A 19,983-nucleotide genomic window follows, 5' to 3' on the forward strand; every position below is an offset into this window, starting at 1 on the left:
CGTAAGGTCAATATCAAAACCAATATGGAAGATCTTTTTCAAAGCTGACTTGATCGTAGTGATGGTATTGGCTGCCAGGCCTGATTCAAAGAGAGTTCTGAAGAAGGTTACAGATAGATTCATTGTCATCTTTTCAACCTTTGAGTCCTTTAAAAACTTAGCAAGCTTTTTAACAGCTGAGTCATATTGACGGAGGGTGGATTCCCTTTTGTCCGATTCCAAAAATAGGGTATTTAGAGGGTCAATATTTGCACCCTTTTGAGCTGCAAACTTCATGAAGTCCATAAAGTTAGGGCACTCTGAATTCTTGAGGAAGCTAACACATTGCGAGTTTGTACTACTTGTGTTAGTATAGGGTTGGGCATCTGCCGAGGGCAGAGGCCCAGTTCCAGCAACAGAGGGAACCAACTGCTCTTGGACCAGTTGGGGGCTACCAGAGCCACTCGGCCTCTGAAAGACCTGAGTTTGTCCAATACTTTCAATAGGAGATTTATCGGAGGGAACAGATAAATTCTCTTCCAAACGTTCCAATCTAACATCATTGCGTCTGTGGCATAAGCCCGAGGGTCCAGGTTGGGGGCCATGTAACATTCTAGTTTGTGGTTGGATTCTGTTGCAAACAAGTCCACCTGGAGACCCGGGACCTGAGATAAAATCCATTTGAATGACTGTTTGTCTAGGGACCATTCCGACTCCAGCGGAGTTGTCCTCGAAAGTGCGTCTGCCACTACATTTCGCACTCCCGCAAGGTGGACTGCTGACAGATGCCACTTGTTCGATGTCGCCATGGAAAAAATTGCTAACATGACGTGGTTTATGTGGGCTGACTTGGAGCCTCTGTTTATGCAGTGGACTATGACTGCGCTGTCTAGAACCAGCCTGATATGAAGGTTCCTGGCTGGGTTCAGTCGTTTTAGAGTAAGGAATACTGCCATGGCCTCTAGGACATTGATGTGAAATTGTCGTAATATCGTCGACCATAGTCCCTGGACTTTCTTGTGTTGGGAGTATCCTCCCCACCCTGTTAAGGAGGCGTCTGTGTGAATGACGAGTCCTGGGGCCGGATATTGTAAGGGGACTGACTTTGATAGGCTTTTGACTTTCGTCCATGGCTGAAGACTCTTTCGTAGGATTGGGGGAAGTCGAGCTCTTTTGTCTCGACGCTTCTTGTTTGCCCTGGAGTGCCATACTCTGTTTATGTCCTTTAGTTTGGCCTTTAGGACAACGTCTGTTATGGAGGCGAACTGCAAGGAGCTTAGGATTCTTTCCTGGTTCCTCCTGGACGTCAACTTGTCCCTGAGAAACCGTTTCGTGTTCTTTGCTATTTCCGTCCTCTTGGCTTTCGGGAGGCATAGCGTACGGGAACATAGGTCCCATTGTAATCCCAGCCATTGAGACTTGGTCTCCGGGACCAGGCGGGATTTGTCGAGGTTGACTTGAAACCCTAACTGACGAAGGGAGGTGAGAACCTTGTCTGTTGCCGTGAGGCAGTTCCTGACGTTGTTTGCCCAGACGAGCCAGTCGTCCAGATAAGCCATTATTTGAATCCCTTGGGTTCGAAGTTCTTGGATTACCGTCTCTGCTAGTTTGGTGAAGATCCTGGGCGCTATGTTGAGCCCGAATGGCATCACTTTGAATACATAGGCTTGTTTGCCTAGTTTGAAGCCTAGGAAAGGACGAAAGTGCCTTGCTATTGAAACGTGATAGTAGGCATCGGTAAGATCTATAGAGGTGGTGACGGCCCCACGAGGAAGTAAGGTCCGCACCTGAGAGACGGTTAGCATGTGGAACTTGTCGCAACAAATGAAGGAGTTCAGACGGGACAGGTCTAGGATTACTCTTCGCTTGTCTGAGCCTTTCTTTGGCACGCTGAACAAGCGACCTTGAAATTTTAAGCGATGGACTCTTTGGATTGCATTCTTCTGCAATAGGTCTTCTGTAAACGATCTTAGTTCCTCCGTTGGAAGTTGATAGAAACTGGTCGATGGAGGGGGCCCTTTTATCCAGCTCCACCCCAGACCTTTGGAAATTATGCTGGAAGCCCAATTGCTGAACTTCCAACGGTCTCGAAAGATGTAAAGTCTCCCTCCTACCTGAAGATTTTCAATGGGCTGAGATTGACTTGCCTCCTCTGTCTCCGCGGAATGCCTTGCCTCGGTTGAAACCCCTTCCGCCACCTCTGTTACGAAAGGCACCTCTGGCGCCAGAGCCTCTGTTGCGTTGGTAGCCTTGGAAGGAACCTTGGGACTCGTAGGTGGGGTTAAAGGCAGGGGAGGTAGCATACAAAGTCAATGCTACCTGTGCTTGAGGGACCAACACATACTGTTGTTGAGGTTGTCCCTTCGAAGTAGAAAGTTGGGGTTGTACAATCTGAAGGGGCTGTCTGTTCTGGGAGGAATGGAAGGGCCTCAACCTCTTCCTGCCTCGGGCCGAGGCGCCAGCTAGTTCAAACTTCCGCTTGGGGACTAGGCCCCATCTAACTTTGAAGCTCTGGTTAACCCTTGCCTCGCTGAATACGGGAAGAGGTCTGGGCCCCAGACCGGGGCTTTGATGAGCCTATTAGGCTCATGCCTGATGGTAGCCTCGGCTAACAAGTGTCTCCGGCAACGGAATCTAGCGTTGAGAAACTCGAAAGCATCAACTAACAAGGTCTGTAGGAGGGATTTGGTGAGAACTTTAAAAAGAGATTCCTCCTCGTAAGTGATGGCGGTCATCTCAGCCAAAGTGGCTGAATTAATCGACCTACTCAGCCTGCACCGGGCCTCGAACTCAAGGCGGATTAGTGATTCCGGGAGCTTGGGGAGGCGTTCGCTGAACTGTGTGGAAGCACAGTCAGCGCTCAATTTGCCTGCCGTGAAGGTGGCCGGGGTGTTACGCCAGCACTCGTGGTCACCTGGGAAGAGGAGGGAAGTCAAGTCTGTCTACCGGAGCTGGGGCCGAGGCTTTTCTTCCTTGGCGGACTGATAGGCAATGTCCATGATCTTGGTGACGCATGGGGGGGGGGTTTTGTTCGTCAACCACAAACATGGTGTAAGAGCTCTTGTGGGGTGTGAGCATCGTGTTCACAAAATCCCACTCGTTTAATGCCTGGACCAAGGTAGATTGGGCCTGTTCCTTGGGATAAATAAGTCTCCCTAGGGACTTTATCTAAGCGGACCAGAGCCTCTTCGGTCAAACGGGCGAAGCCGGGGAAGGGGAATTGGAGTCCCGGCGGATAGAACTCGTAGTCCTCGATAGGCCGGGTGCCAAAACCCTCGATGGTCAGCATGCCATCTGTAAAAGGAGAATGCAGAGCCATCCTCCAGGGGTTACTCTTGGTGAATGGTGGGAGCTTGGAAGTGTCGGGGATGGGGTATTGCTGCTGTTGTGGCAGCCCCGAACGCATGAGGCCTTGTACCAAGTTCTCATTGTTGGAGATCCTCTCAGTGAGGGATGACATTAAGGACCCGATCTGGGAAAGAAGTTCCTTAGAAAAGGATTTCGGGGCGAAGGGTTCCTCCGGGGCGGGAACGGGGCCCGGCGTGGATATCGAACCATGGGAGGTCGAAGATGCGGCAGCGGAGTCTTTGGGGACTCTAGAGGATGAAGTCTTGACTGACTTCGGGGATTTTGAAGACTTTCGGGTCTTGAGTAAAGTTCTACGGTGAGCCTTAACCTTCGGGGTAACTGGGCAGGGCCTGATATCAGCCCCGGGTGTCCCCGGAAAGCCCTGAAAGAAGAATGAGCAGAAGTAGAAGAAAAAGTCGGGCTAAGGAGAGGAATCTTGGCCCGGGACCCACCTGCCTCACCTACCTCACTACCTACGTCCGGTTCGTCAAGAGCCATCGGTTCTATGTCCAGGTTGAGGGTAGCGACGTCTTCTGTGATAGTCCCGCCCGTCTCCTCCTGGGCCGGGGCTAAGAGCAGGGACTCGATCTTCTCAATAATGGGGTCCGCCACGTCCTTGGGGACCGCCGCCGATGTCTTAGCATTGGGGTATATGAGAGAACACCATTCCTCTGAAAGAATGTAAGGCTGTTTAGCCTTTACGTTGCGGGCGAACCCGCCGATCCATACCTTGAGGATCGCCAGGGCTGAGGTCTTAGCCGGCTGGGAGCTCTGAAAGAGAATAGATTATTACTGAAGGTAAGTGGTTTCCACAAGGGAAGTAAAATTAGAAGGCTTAGGATCTCCTTGCGAAAATGAGGCCACCGAAAAGGGGACACGTTGAAAATAACATGAATGACAGAGGTTAATACAATGTAAATTTAATATTAACCGTAATTCCACTTACCGAGACTGAGGTGAGCGTGGAGGCCAGCTTATAACAGACTACGCAATTGTGCGGGTGCCAGACGGTCAATCCATCCACAAGGATAGCACAGTGGGCGTGTGACCGACAAACGTCGTGGCCGCAGGATTGGTGGAGGACCGCCGAGCAGGCTGTCATCGCACAGCGTACCGTCTGTAAAATAAAGATACATAAGTATCACGTGGTAAGCTAGAGGAGCCCTGGAGCTCCGGGAGCTTAAAGTACACCGCTATAGCAGTGGGTAAAACATTCTTAAGCCGTAAGGGCGATAAAACACTTAATAGGTAACAGAATAAGTCAATCCGTAACTATGATCATACAAGGGGGGACAGTCGAGTAAAAGAACTATATATATATAAATATAAGATTAATCGAATATGGTTAGGGATATACGCTGGCTCCGGAGAGACAACTGAGAGAGCCCGGGGCTCGTGTTAGCCTACCGGGGTAGGCGAGACATGGGAGGGGGGTTGTCGGGAGTCAGAGACTCGCCGACGGACTCAAGGACCTTAACCAAAAACTCGACAAGATAACTAGGTCCGGAAGCTACGAACGGGGATCCCGTAGATAAAATTATTAACATTGAGTGGGGTCCGTGAAGTGCGGAACGCCACACGGGGAGGGTGAAGGGAGGGATCCTATAATGGGTCCGTGGGGTGCGGAACCGGGAGGTAGCATCCAGGAATAATATGTGTATATAAAAGACATGGAACCCAAAACATAGCAGAAATCCTTCCCGCTGACCGATGGCCAATCGGAGCGGCGGGGAGAAAACGGCTACGGGAGGGTAGGGGAAAACTACAAAATCTATAACATCTATAACATGTAGCCTCGCTAACGTTCAAGGTCCGCCCGTGAAGGAACCAGGCGAAATCCCCGGGGATGGAGGGGGGGTAAGGGGTACGAGAGGACTCGACCCGTTAAACAAAGCAGCTGACTCCAAGGCTCGAGGAGCAAGAGGCATCCCTGAAGTGGGGATGTAGGCGGGGGGAGGCTATCACGTGGACAGAGAGACCAGGCGTACCAACCTGGTCGAAGAACCACAACATAATGAATGACCAATATGGATAGACATAATATAATTGATATGGTATAAAATAAGTAGGAAAGAATTCGAATAATATAGTAAGAGAGGGACGCAAGGGAGAGGCAGGGAGGGGCCGAAGCCTCCAGCACGGGGAGGACCGAGCTGGGCAGGGGGGCCAACATAACACAAAGTCGGTGAGGTGCCGACATAAAAATATGAAAACAAACTGCCTCGCGAGAGTCCAACTCAAACTAAAGCAACTACTAGTCGGTAAAAATAATGTAACGTACAGTATCCGCTTAGGATATGAAAACGTAATAGCGTGGAGTAACATAAAAAACTAGCAGCGCCCGAAGGCGATCAGGCATGCCAACCTAACACGAACTATGATACCATAATATCATAACAACTGTATCGTAAATAACGGGATAATGAAATACCATAACAAAATAAAATAACACTGGGTGTGAACCGTGAATTACCCAGAAAGGTTCAAAACGAAAAACAATCAGTATGGAAGACTAATTGTAAGGCGTTAAGAACGAGAGAGAGAGAGAGAGAGGAGGTAGCCAGCCGCCATGGCGGTCCCGAAGCGGGGCCGCGAACAGTGAAAATTAAAAACTGTGATAAAATAACAACTAAGGGCAAGGCTACCTCCAAAGACTCAAAACTCATAGATCTGGTACTTAACTTCGATGGAGTGACAGTAGAGTCCGACATCATGAGATAAATCCTGAGTAAATCTGGGAAAAAAACGCACCGAAAAAGAGAACAGCGTAAACACATGGTGCTATGAAAAGGAGTGACGTCTCTAGCGTGGGTTGGACTGTTGGTGGTAGAGATCGGAGCTAGGGTGTTGAACGGCACCTCACTGGACGGGGATGTTGAGAGGAGATATCTAAATGTTGCGAGGCTTTTGGTTGTGATTTATCACGCCCCAGTTATTATACCGACACCTTATTAGGTGAGCGAGCTGGGTTCAACCTAGCATTCCTATACAATTTTTTCTCTGGTAGATTCATAGCAGTTTTTACCTTAGAAATGATGTTAAAGGAGCATTTCACTGGGCGGCACAGGTCGGAGCCCAGAAATTACATTTTTATTGAGAACATCAACTTTTCCACATTTTCTACTTCTGAAGTTTTCCAGTCCTAATTTCTTGTCAAATATAGAGATCATCTGAAGAATCATCTTGTAGTTTTAAAGGTCGCTCATGATGGCAGAGGCAAGGGACAGTGACATTGCCCTATCAAGCAGGACAATTCCCTTGAGACTGACCATACTGTATATACATATGATCAGCACCCAAGCCCCCTCTCCACCCAAGCTAGGACCAAGGAGAGCCAGGCAATGGTTGCTCGCAAGGATGGTGAGATGGCAGCAACCACAGGAACTAACGAGTTTGAGCGGGGCTCGAACTCCATTCTGGCGTTCACCAGTCAGAGACATTGCCACATCAGCCACCACAACCCTAATGCTTTTGCTATCCTATTAATACGTGTGGGAGATTTCTGAATACCTTACTGCATTATGAGAAACGATTCTCTAAAGATCTCGGTGGTAATAAAGTAAGGACCGTGAAGCTGAGAAGAATCTTCTACATATAGAAAGTCCTTGACTCACAAACTTAATAGGTTTAAAAAAACTGTTTGCAAGGTTAATTTTGTTAAATATCGACCTAGGGTAGTCTCCACCTAACTGACATGTCCTGTTTCATATTACAAATGTTGTCTTTCTTACTGCATTTAATTACTGTATACATTATTGCTTAATTACACGATTCCTTATGAACTTTTGATGTTTTGATTTTTTGTGTTTTGTATATCTGCATGTTTGTATGTTGAGGACCTTCTTGTGTAACTGGGTTAGTATCATAAATTTAAAAAACTTGTTTTCCGCATCACTTAGGATATTACTTCACACGGTTTGTTGAAAGTTCTAAGACTATAGATAGAAAAGTAGAATTTGAGAAAAATATGTCTATGTATACTATTAGCTAATTATTCTATTTGCTTAAACCTATGAAGGTAATGGGAAAATAGATAGGAAATTAGCATAATTTGTTTGCCATTTCACTCTTCTGAACTCAACATGCTGGACATAAGGAATTACTATATCTCAAAGAAATAAGAGATTTTTTGATAAAGTTAGTCCAAAATGCTGTATAACTTTTTGGGAAGTCAAAGGGAAGAATTTGGAGGATAAAAATCAGAGAGCAATGCATTCAGTACGTTGAGATTCTACAAGAATTGTGAAGTTATATCAGGAAAAATTTTGGATAGAATTTCAAACGTATCTAGCCCTCTTCCGTCAAAACACCTCGCGCTGTGCACTTTAGGCGTTAATTATAAAACATAGCAGCATTCCTTTGGTTGCTAGACATTAAGATTCTACAAGGAATATGAAGTTAGCTGATGTAAGAATTATAGACAAAGACTTCGAACACAGCGAGCCTTCTGGAGTCTACACGTAGGGAAGTTAGTCCCGTCAGTGCTCTGCCTGTTGTGCATTTTAAGTATTAATTAAGCTTGAATCATTAGGCTTTTTTTCTGCCAGCAGCGAGACGTTTCTGCTAAAAATGGGAAACCGGGAGCTTGTTGCTCGAGATATTGGCTTCCCGACTGGTTGGAAAGAAGCAAGCACAAACAGTGAGCATGACTTCAGATGTAAACAAACAAGATGGCTACTGCAAATAGAATGTGCTCTTGCTTGGCAGTCTTGAGTTGTGCAAGCCTCAAAAGATAATAAAAATCTGCTTTGTTCATCCTATGGTGATTATAGAATTCTTCACGTAATATTCCAAAAATACATATTACTCTAACAGTCCGAAAATTTCTGGGCGCCATGATGATGTCAGTTTATCGGTTTAGTTTACACTCTTTCCTATTTGCTCCTTGAACCGCGAGATTGTTTAGAGGTTGGCGAAAACGTCGAGCAATAAATGGCTACTGTGATTCCAGTGTTTCTAAACTTAGCAGCATTTCTTTAAGCCTAGACTTTCATATGTTTGGCCCATATGAAGATGCCGATATTCCAATTAATTAGCCATAAGCGCTTTTATATTTCATCCTCTCTTAATTTCTTTAACCAAATAGTTTATCTCTGTTGCTATGTATAGCTATTTCGATGTCTCGTGCCCCATTTTTCACAGCCTTATTGTGGGTAAAGATCGTATGACCATTTGTTCCACACGTTTGTCTGTCTTCACCTCTGTACCGTGGCCCTTATTTTCCCTTAATTTTGTTTTATATAATCAAGTTATTTGTGAATTAATGTATGTAATTTTTTTTTTTGTATTTGTGTATAAACTTACTTGTTATGCAATATACACTTAAAATACACACATACATTTGTATATGATGTATATATGTACATAAATACATGTATACATTCAGTTATATGTAGGATTATTTACAGGTAATTAAATATCTAGTTTTTAATTTGCATTTCTATTGATTTTTTACATTACGGTTTATTAATCATAAATGGTCATTATACGCAATTTTACTTAATTTAATTTCTCTTATTACTTTCTGCTTTCACACAACTGACCCATTGGCTTGTTATTCATAATTGTAAGCCATTAAAGTAATTATGTTTGAATCAGTTTACATATTTTGTTTTCATTTTAACAAACCGGAACAAGAAACTTATATCTAATTCCCCTCATGGTATAGTAATACCTGTATAGTATACATTTCTGGTCAGTACAGGTTTGATTCTGTATTGTACAGTATTAGAAATATTGTAGATAGGTCATTACAGATTTGTATCTGTACAGTACAGTATTAGAAATATTAGGAGATAGGCCTTGTTTCATTAAATTTGAGGTATTATTAATCCATTTAGAGCAGTGTTTCTCAAACTATGGGTCGCAGGCACACAAGAACATTATCATGCTTTCAGTGTTTCAGCGTATTTCAGCACCATGGATTCTATTAATTTAGTTTTGTGAATTAAAAGCAGTGCCATGGATCCCACTACTTTAGTTTTGTGAGTGAAAAGCTGTACACATTTATTGTTTTCCAAAATAAAGTGTATATATCATTGTACATTTTCTTTCTCTTTACTTTACTTTGGTCGCGAAGGAATGAAATTTTCCAAATAGGGTCGCTCATGAAAAAGTTTGAAAACCACTGATTTAGAGGAATATGTGTAGGAATACATTGTAAATTACTAAGATCCTCCCCAGAAATATTCTAGATCAGTGGTTGCCAAATATTTCAAGTTGTCGCCCCTTTGGCTTCCAGGTGGAAATCATGTGGCCTTTTCCTCTTGATACACTTCAAATAACTTAACAGAGATGTTTATTCGTTTATAATTCTAATGTCAATTTTATTATCTATAAACTGCATACGAGTTTCTTTACCTTATTGTTTTTGACGTATGTTTTGCCATGAGATTTTGTAAAGAACGAAAAAAAGGGAGCTCATAATGCCACCTTCTCGCCTTCAACCGCACATTTTGCCTCACCGATCCCCCCCCCCCCCCCCTAGTATCGATTCCCCGCTCCCAGGCACCTGGCACCCGCCCCATTTTGGAAACCTCTGTTCTAGATGATGATTTGAAAAGCTTAGTCTTAATAATTTATATCTTCTTTTGCAGCAAACAATTCTGACAGAAGGATCTTTGTACAGCAATGTGGACACGGAAGGAGGGTCTCTTTTGCTGATTATGGATCGTCGCGATGACCCCGTGACTCCTCTCCTTCACCAGGTAATGTTTTGGCATCGGAGAAATTGGGGGGATTCTTTAGTTTATGCATTTGTGTGCCTTAGAATATGTCTGGGTACATTTAGAGCCTCTGTTGGGAGCATTTAAGGTAATATTTTGGCATCATAAACATTTGGAGGATTCTTTAGTTTAAAGGCTGCTCATGAATGGCATATGCAAGGGACAGTGACATTGCAATAGCTAGTAGAACAATGACTTGACCATATATACAGTACTTATGATCAGCACCTGAACAAGGACCAGGGAGGGCCAGGTAATAGTGGCTGATGACTCAGTAGGTAGACCTATAGGCTCTCCCTAACACCCTATCCTTAGTTCACAGGAATGGTGAGGTTGCAGACACAAGAAACTATTGAACTTGAGTGTGACTAGAACCGCAGTCTAACACAACCCCAGAAAGCTATCATGTTCCTTTGAATATGCTCAGTTACATATAGGTCCTTTTGTCTGTTGAGAGCAGTTGTATGGATACTAAGATTTACCACTTGATTTCTGGAGACAGGAATTAGTTCCGATGTATCGCTGCAGGATTAGATCTGTCTTCAGTAATGCATTCATTAATATTTAGTTGAAGTAAATAAATGAGAAATCTAATCAACACAGGTCATCAAAGACTTTTCTTAAAAGGCAGAACCCTTACTGAAAAGGAAACCATCAACACTTGGACTCCACTTGGGGAGTTAGGTTAGGTTGACAATGGGCCGAATAGGACTGGAGTTGCCATTATAAGAGTTGCTTTTCTGGACTTCTGAAGTATGACAAAGAAAGTTGGCAATGTCAAGAGCTTGTGAAGGTAATCACTACCAAAAGTTTGCTGATTGTATAAACTGACTAAAGGTGAAGCTGTGTCATTATCGACGTCATCCCCGTTACAATCGACTAGCTTAGTCTTCCCTGGCTTTTATTATTATTATTATTATTATTATTATTATTATTATTACTTGGTAAGCTACAACCCTAGTTAGAAAAGTCGGATGCTATAAGCCCAAGGGCTCCAAGGAAAGAAAATAAGAAAATAGGTAAACTACAAGTAATGAACAATCAAAATGAAATATCTTAAGAAGAGTAATGATATTGAAAAAAAAATCTTTCATAAATTAAGTATGAAATTTTCAAAAAATAACAAAAGGAAGAGAAATAAGATAGAATAGTGAGGATGAGTGTACCCTTAAGCAAGAGAACTCTATCCCAAGACAGTGGAAGACCATGGTACAGAGGCTATGGCACTACCCAAGACTAAAGAACAGTGGTTTAATTTTGGAGTGTCCTTCTCCTAGAAAAGCTGCTTACCATAGCTAAAGAGTCTCTTCTACCCTTACCAAGAGGGAAGTAGCCACTGAACAGTTACAGTGCAGTAGTTAAACTCTCCAGTGAAGAAGAATTGTTTGATGATCTCAGTGTGGTTAGGTGTATAAGGACACAGGAGAATATGTAAAGAATAGGCCAGACTATTCGGTGTATGTGTAGGGAAAGAGTAAGTGAACCGTAACCAGAGAGAAGGATCCAATGTAGTACTGTTTGGCCAGTCAAAGGACCCATTAACTCTCTAGCTGTAGTTTCTCAATGGGTGGTAGGTGCCTTGGTGATTGAAATGTTAGAAATACGTGGGAATAAGTATTTGCATTCGTAATAGGAAATAAATCTTTTTACAGAGGGTGTCTAAAATAAACTAATTATATTTAAGAGAAATTGTGAATTAACGGAACATGCTATTTATAGATTTATAGATGTATTTAGTATTTACCAAGCGTGAGTAAATTTAAATTAGTAAAGATACGGATTTCGAACATGTTCTCCGGAAAGAAAGAACAGAAGCAGGTATATTGAGTCTATTTTCAGAGTTCAAATAAAGGGTTGGACCATCTTAAGAACCCTAAAGAGAAGCGATATGAATATCGGGCGAGTGTAGAAATAAGAAATTTTATTATTAAAATTCTGTTATTTTGCCATTTTCTCATTTCTTGTACCTTCATTAGGTTAAGAAATTGTTCGTGGAAAGGGAAGTCTTTGCTTCAAATCCTAGGTATCTCATGTTTCAATTTTTATTCAGATGTATGTACATTTTATTTAACTATCACTTTTTATGCTTTTTTGTTAGGGAATTACATAGTACATTTAGCAACAGAAGGTCTTTGATTTGGTAATTTATAAAAATGCCATTGCATTCATTTGTTTTAAGTGTCGGGTTTAATCATGGTGTCATCTTTCTTTAATACAAGGTTTAATTTCTCTCATGAATGGTAGAAGCAAGGGACAGGTGACAATGCCCTAGAGACTGCTGATCATATATACATATGATCAGCTCCCAAGCCCCCTCTCCTCACAAGCTTAGTACCATGAAGGGCCAGGAAATGGCTGCTGATAACTCAGCAGGTAGACCTACAGGCTCCCCGAAACTTCCAACCCTTAGCTTGCGAGGATGGTGAGGTTGGAAACAATACTAGAGACTATCAAGCTTGACCGGGTATCAAATCCCAGTCCAGCAGGTTGTCAGTCAGGGACGTTTCCAATAGCCCCAGAACAACGAGTTATCTCAAAGACACTTAAGTCTGCTATTGAGGATTTTGGCTTAGACTTGAGTTAAACAAAGTAGACAAGCAAGTGAAAATGGAGGAGAATTAAAACATAGAGCGCTCTTCTGGGATTAAAGAAACATCACAAATATACTGATGTATACTGTGCAAGGCAATCTGTTTAACTACCCTCATGACAGGCTTCCAAAGCAAGAGCCTGCATCACACAAAATGCATTCTTCTTCTTCTTTCTTCTTTGTGTGCATCTTTTCCCACCTTTATGTGGGGTCATTGTTTCTGTCCAGCGTTCTCCATCTACCTCTGTCCCACATTTCATCACCGGTTAATCCCTTTGATGGAAGCAAGAGCCTACATCTCACAAAATGCATGGCAATCTTAAATGAACGAACGAATGACTCACTGTAAGTTGCAACCACGGTACATCATAGAATGCTCTATAATCTTAAATCTGTTTTTGTCATGAATGCCACCCCGATTCTAACCTCGATGCCTTTCCTACAGTGGACGTACGAGGCAATGGTGCACGAACTCCTCGGGGTCAACAACGGCAGAGTGAACTTGTCACACGTGCAAGGGGTGTCCGATGATCTGAAGGAAGTCGTGATGTCTCCTACGCAAGATGAATTTTACGCTCAGGTGAGGTTAATGTGTATGAATAAATGTTTAATATATCTGTTGCTTTTTTATTATGATTTAGATTTACTTTAATGAAAGTAATAATATATTAACAAAGAAGGCCCTCGACATACAAACATTCATGGATACAAGCACAAATCGTCCAACCCAAATGATAAATTTCATATTTTGTATCCAAATTTCATAATGAAATACTGCATTAAAACATATAATTCAATGCAGCAAGCAAGACAACATTTGCAATATGAAACGAGAATATTTCTTGACTTTTTCGGCTGAAAATCGTAGGGATGCGAATTAGAGGAAGCCTTTCCTAGACCAAAATTTAATGGAATTCAACCTACAAACAATTTAACCCTTTTACCCCCAAAGGACGTACTGGTACGTTTCACAAAAGCCATCCCTTTACCCATATGGACGTACCGGTACGTCCTTGCAAAAAAATGCTATAAAATTTTCTTTTTTCATATTTTTGATACTTTTTTGAATAAATTCAGGCATTTTCCAAGAGAAAGAGACCAACCTGACCTCTCTATGACAAAAATTAAGGCTGTTAGAGCAATTTAAAAAAAAATATAATACAAAATGTGCTGGGAAAAAAATAACTCCCTGGGGGTTAAGGGTTGGAAATTTCCAAATAGCCTGGGGGTAAAAGGGTTAAATTACAAACAGCTTCCTGGAACCTATAAATTTTTATAAGTTGAGGACTTTCTGTATTGGCTCTTATCAGTCAAATAGCCAAGTTTATCCAAGAGTTCTTTCCTGGTGTTTTTATCAGTCTTGCAGGACTATAGATTTAAGGTTTTAGTAATTTTAAATTCATCATTCATTACTTTTTATTTAGTTTATTTCCTTTCCTCACTGGGCTATTTTTCCCCATTTGAGCCCATGGTTTTATAGCATCCTGCTTTTCCAACTAGGGTTATAAGTTAGTTATTAATAATGGTAATAATTTCAACTAATAGATGAATTGAAAAAGTTCATAAACTTTTTTCTCTGTTTTGTGGTGCTCTGCGTGACCATAATTTGTTAATTCATCATTGGTAGATTATGATTTCTACCTTGCAAGTTGAACGTGACTAAGATGTCCATCACTTTTTCATCTTTGTCTGGGAAATATATCAGATCTAGAACTATATCCATGTCGTTGGCAGTGCGTAGAAATCCCTTAATCTCTCGGTAAATAGTAATATCAATTGGTCTCGGAAATCCCTTGTCACACTTCGCTCCTAAGAAGTGCACCGTGTCATACGCTTACTTTGAGGCAAGTAACCAAACAAATAGTGTAAGTAGAGACGGCAGAGGTGGTGGTCCGGGCTAACCACAGGCTCTAGCAGTGCAATGAGATTATGGCTGGGTGCGCTTTCTCAGAGTGAGGGGTACTGGGAATACTCATGTCCAGCTGTATGTTTTGAATTGATCTATCTTTATTTCAATCTTCAATTCATTTTAATGCGGAGTCAACACATTGTTTATACTTAACCAAACTCTGAAAGAATGAAGATTAAGAAAATTGTAAGAAAATTGCCATTGAAAGACTAAGACCTGACACCAAGAGACTCGGTAGACAAGTATCTTGGAGAATAAAATATTGCATAGATCAGGAAAAAAAAAGCTGAAACAAAGAAAAAAATAATTGTTATTGATAACTTTTATTTATCTTAAAGAAGTTTAAACTTGCAGCAAATGTTCTAGCATTGAACAGGTTGACGTAAGTCTCGTTTTATAGTTTGTATATAACAGATCTATTTATCACTGTAAATGATCTTAAAATGTTTTATAATCTTTATTCATTACTTATAGTATATTTGCTATTCCCCTATTTCCTTTCCTCTTTGGGTTACTTTTCCTGTTGAAACCCTTTGGCTTTTAGGATTCTGCTTTTCCAACCAGTGTTGTAACTTGGCTAGTAATAATGATAAGATGATGAGGAAGACATTTGAACATATCTGTGAAGCATTAGGCACAAAGATTGTTAAGCTTATGAATTCCAGAAACACATATAAAAGATTCGTACAAAGAATTGTCCTAGGTTATTGTTCTTATTATTACTAGCTAAGTAACAACCCTATTTGGAAAAGCAGGATGCTACAAGTCCAAGGGATCCAACAGGGAAAATAGCCCAGTGAGGTAAGAAAATAAGGAAACTGAACAGTGTGCCTGAGTAAATCCTCAAACAAGACAATTCTACTTTAAGACAGTGGAAGACCATTCAGAGGCTATGGCACTACCCCAGACTAGAGAAAAATGGTTTGATTTTTGAGTGTCCTTCTACAAGAGTTGCTTACTATAGCTAAAGAGTGTCTTCTACCCTTACCAAGAGGAAAGTAGCCACTGAACAATTGCACTGCAGTAGTTAATCCCTTGGGTGAAGAAGAATTGTTTGGTAATATCAATGTTGTCAGGTGTATGAGGACAGGGGGGAATATAAAAGAATCGGCCAGACAATTCGGTGTATGTATAGGCAAAGGGAAAAGGAGCCGTAACAAGAGAGAGTGAAGGATCCAATTTAGAAGTCTGGCCAGTCAAAGGTCCCAATAACTCTAGCGGTAGTATCTTAAAAGTCAACAAATAGTCGGGTTTCGTATGAAATAGATATCAGGTTATTAGAAATGTTATTTTGCTTAATGTATTAAATGATATAATATTGTTTTATTACAGAATTTCTTTATCTTGTCCTTGTTATTTTCACTTGGATTTGTGTTTGTAAGTTGAAGACCTTCTACTTATTTCCAAGTCAAATGTTTGTAAGTTGAAGACCTTTTACTTATTTCTAAGTCAAATGTTTGTAAGTTGAAGACCTTTTACTTATTTCTAAGTCAAATGTTTGTAAGTTGAAGACCTTTTACTTATTTCTAAGTCAAATGTTTGTAAGTTGAAGACCTTTTACTTATTTCTAAGTCAAATGTTTGTAAGTTGAAGACCTTTTACTTATTTCTAAGTCAAATGTTTGTAAGTTGAAGACCTTTTACTTATTTCTAAGTCAAATGTTTGTAAGTTGAAGACCTTCTACTTATTTCTAAGCCAAATGTTTGTAAGTTGAAGACCTTTTACTTATTTCCAAGTCAAATGTTTGTAAGTTGAAGACCTGCTTATTTAACAAACCATCGTCCAACTTCTATCTCCATTCCATCTTCATTTCAGAGCATGTACCTAAATTACGGTGAGATAGGACAAACGATAAAAGATCTCATGGAGGATTACCAGAAGAAATTATCTAAACAACAAAAAGTGGAGTCCATTAACGATATGAAGCACTTTGTCGAAAGCTACCCACAGTTTAAGGTGAGAGTTTTTTTTACTGTGAGTTCTCAGTGCTTAGTAATATTTTATTTTGTGTGAAATTTTCTTCCCATAAGATTGTCGGTAACTATTGAAGTTGTGACTCCAGTTAACATTATGCAAATAGAGAAGTTCGACTCGGAGTATTATTACAGTACTGTACTTTGTGTTGTACTTTAAACTTCCCCGATGTTCATGTTACTTCATCTCCAAAAGCTCAGGTTAATCAACCTTTACCCATAAAATTTTAATATTTCATAATTTTCTTCCCTTCAATAAACAATTCTTCCTCATAGTTCATATGTGACAGATAAATTTCAAAGTTGTTACTGATCTTAAGGCATCTTGTATTAATTGTTCATTATCTCTTATGTGCCGTAGTTTATTTCCTTATTTCCTTTCCTCACTGGGCTGGGCTGTTTTTCCCTGTTGGAGCCCTTGTGCTTATAGTATCCTGCTTTTCCAACTAGGGTTATACCTTAGCTAGTAATAATAATAATAATAATAATAATAATAATAAAAATAATAATAATAATACAAATACCAAGGCACCTCCCCCAATTTTGGGGGGTAGCCGACATCAACAAATTATGCCCCCTGTGGCTGCGGGGGAATAAAAACAATTAGAATAGCGCCAACGTTATCCCTGCATGTCGTAAGAGGCGACTTAAAGGGACGGGACGAGGGGGCTGGGAACCCCCTCTCCTGTATCTATAATCCTGCGAGACATCGACAAATAATAATAATAAATTTAAATATTGATGCACATAAGATTTCATGAAAGACATTTTCTAATTGTATGAAATTTTATATTCTAGGATATAATTCACTTTTTAAAGTTGTTTCTATTGGAGTCTAATAGATCTAAATGCAAAAATTATTCACACAAACACCATTGGTGTTATTCCTTTTACATATATGGAGTAAAAACATGCTTCTACTATCAACATTGGTGTCTTTAATCATTAGACTCCACGTAAAATATTTTAGGTAATTTCAGTGAGGATTCCGGATGAAATAAATCCCACCCCTTGATGATGTCGTAGCCAATCGTGTTGTCTCCAGCGTTAACAGCACATCCCCTTAAAGTGATTATTATAAGTCAAGTTGGAATCGCACTAGGCTTTTATTCGCCAGCAACGAGCTGTTGCTGCCGAAAATGAGAAACCGAGAGCTTGTTGCTCGAGATATTGGCTTCCCGACTGGACGGGAAGCAGTGAGCACAGACCATTAGCGTGACTTCAGATGTAAACAAACGAGATGGCTGCCGCCAATAGGACGTGCTCTTGCTTGGCAATCTTGGGTCCAAGAAGCCTCAAGAGATAATAAAAATCTGCTTTGTTCATCCTGTGGTTGTTATAGAATTCTTCAATTCACGTAATATTCCGAGAATACACATTACTGTAACGGTCAGAAAATTAATGGCTGCCATGATGATGTCAGCTGGTCGGTTTTGTTTACACTTTTTGCTATTTGCTCCTCGAACCGCGGGATGGTAGTGTGACGCCACAACACTTATGCTCTCGAGGATCCGCTAGAGGTTGGCAAAAATCTCGAGCAAGAAATGACTTGTGTGATTCCAGCATTAGTATAGATTGAATTTGTAAGGGGATGTATTGTGACCCCTGATAATGTGGGAGACAATGTGATTGCCTATGACATCATCGGGGAGCGGGGCTTATTCGCCTGGAATCTTTGCGGCAACTTTAGTCAAACTTATAAACTCATAACCATTGTAATTTTATACTTTATATTTATTTTCACAGTTTATATACCGTTTTATCTTTATTTTATATTGCCTAAAGACTGTTCTTAAATGTATCTTTGTAAATATGTTCTAATGTCTAGTCGAACTTTTAAATTCACAACCAATGTAATCTTATACTGTATCTTTATCTTTTTACTATATTTTATATGCTGTATTTTATATTCTTTTTTATATTTCATGGAAACTTATTTTAAATTGTGTCTTCCTAAGTATGTTCAAGTATTATACTGTATATTATCTTAAGTTTATTGTGAATCAAGTCATTATGTTGTATAAGCACAAAATGTACAACTTTTTTATAATAAACCATTAATTATTATTGTTATTATTATTATTATTATTATATTACAGTAAAAGCTACGGTGATAAGCAAGTAAAACTACCATAGTGTTATCATTTGAAAACCATTTCTTTCAGAAATAAAGCTTTTGTAAGAATAAGTTAGGGAAATTTGTAGATAGAAATACTGTACCAGTAAACGGATTTTGAGCGAAGCGAAAAATCTATTTTTGGGTGAGATAGCCATGTCGTCTAGATGGAAGGTTCCTTCAGTAGCTTCCCAAGGGTATATATGTACCCTTAGGAAGCTACTGAAGGAACCTTCCATCAGGACGACATGGCTTGAGCCCAAAAAAACAAATAGTACTGTACTAAATCATCTTTGAACCATGTAAATAGTACAATACAGTATTGTCTTCCCTGTGAGAGATTGCTCTCTCTGTATAAATGAAATTTATGAAATTTATGACCCGTTTTCACTTTCAGAAAATGTCCGGCACCGTGAGTAAACACGTGACTGTTGTGGGCGAACTTTCGCGGTTGGTGGGAACCCACAACTTGTTAGGGGTATCTGAATGTCAGCAGGAGTTGGTCTGTGGATCGGATCATTCAGAAAACTTTAAGGTATGTTATTATTTTGTCTCCCCACTTTCTTATTGTTATTATTTTATTGAATATTTATGTGTCGGATAGGCAATGTGTGGTTGGAGTAAATATCCATAGCTGTCTGGTTAAGCAATGCATTTATGGAGTAATTATCTATGGCTTTCTGATTAGGCTACTTGTAGAGTATCTTTAGAGTACAGTAGCCTGTTAATTTTTTATTTTGAATAATAAAAGAGTTGTTTTAAATTCATTTATTTTGACTTTTAAAGTATTAATTTTGATGATTTAAATCTTCAACTGGATACATTATCTTACAGCGTATTCTCTACCTTTTTTTTTCTTTCAATCAGAGAGTATATCAGTTAGTAACGGATCCCAAAGTGAGAGAAGTCGACGCCGTCGTCTTGGTCATGCTGTACGCCCTGCGGCACGAAGGCCATCCCAACAACGACGTGCGCGGCTTGATCAACGCTCTCAGGAAGAGGAGCGTTGCCGATCATTATATAAAGGTTGGTCGTCGAAAAAGCAAAGTTCGTTCCTTCGCAAATACAAACGTAATTGAAAGTGGAACAAAAATCTGTTTGTAAGTCGAATTTTGTTAACGCTTAGCGAAGAGTAGGCCTAACCTGAATCCTACGCGTACTATTACCAGCCGCAAGAGTCAGCAAATAGTACCGTTTCATATGAAATAAATATCCGGTTACTGCAATATTTTATTTAATGTAATAAAGTAATCATTAACCCTTTTACCCCCAAAGGACATACTGGTACGTTTCACAAAACTCATCCATTTACCCCAATGGACGTACCGGTACGTCCTTGCAAA

General features: G+C 40.5%; 1 protein-coding gene across 2 annotated transcripts in view; it reads left to right on the forward strand.

Annotated features, from left to right (window-relative positions):
- The window catches only part of Vps45 (vacuolar protein sorting 45), a 103,063-nt gene that overhangs the window by 69,414 nt on the left and 13,666 nt on the right, over nucleotides 1-19,983 (forward strand). For both annotated transcript variants that reach the window (XM_068346964.1, XM_068346966.1), the window contains 5 exons: nucleotides 9,924-10,034; nucleotides 13,088-13,222; nucleotides 16,367-16,507; nucleotides 19,038-19,175; nucleotides 19,508-19,666. In XM_068346964.1, coding sequence (XP_068203065.1) covers nucleotides 9,924-10,034; nucleotides 13,088-13,222; nucleotides 16,367-16,507; nucleotides 19,038-19,175; nucleotides 19,508-19,666 — 684 coding nt within the window. The remainder of the gene's footprint in view (nucleotides 1-9,923; nucleotides 10,035-13,087; nucleotides 13,223-16,366; nucleotides 16,508-19,037; nucleotides 19,176-19,507; nucleotides 19,667-19,983) is intronic.

This window comes from Palaemon carinicauda, chromosome 23 (genome assembly GCF_036898095.1).
Source record: "Palaemon carinicauda isolate YSFRI2023 chromosome 23, ASM3689809v2, whole genome shotgun sequence".
NCBI classification, from domain to species: domain Eukaryota; kingdom Metazoa; phylum Arthropoda; class Malacostraca; order Decapoda; family Palaemonidae; genus Palaemon; species Palaemon carinicauda.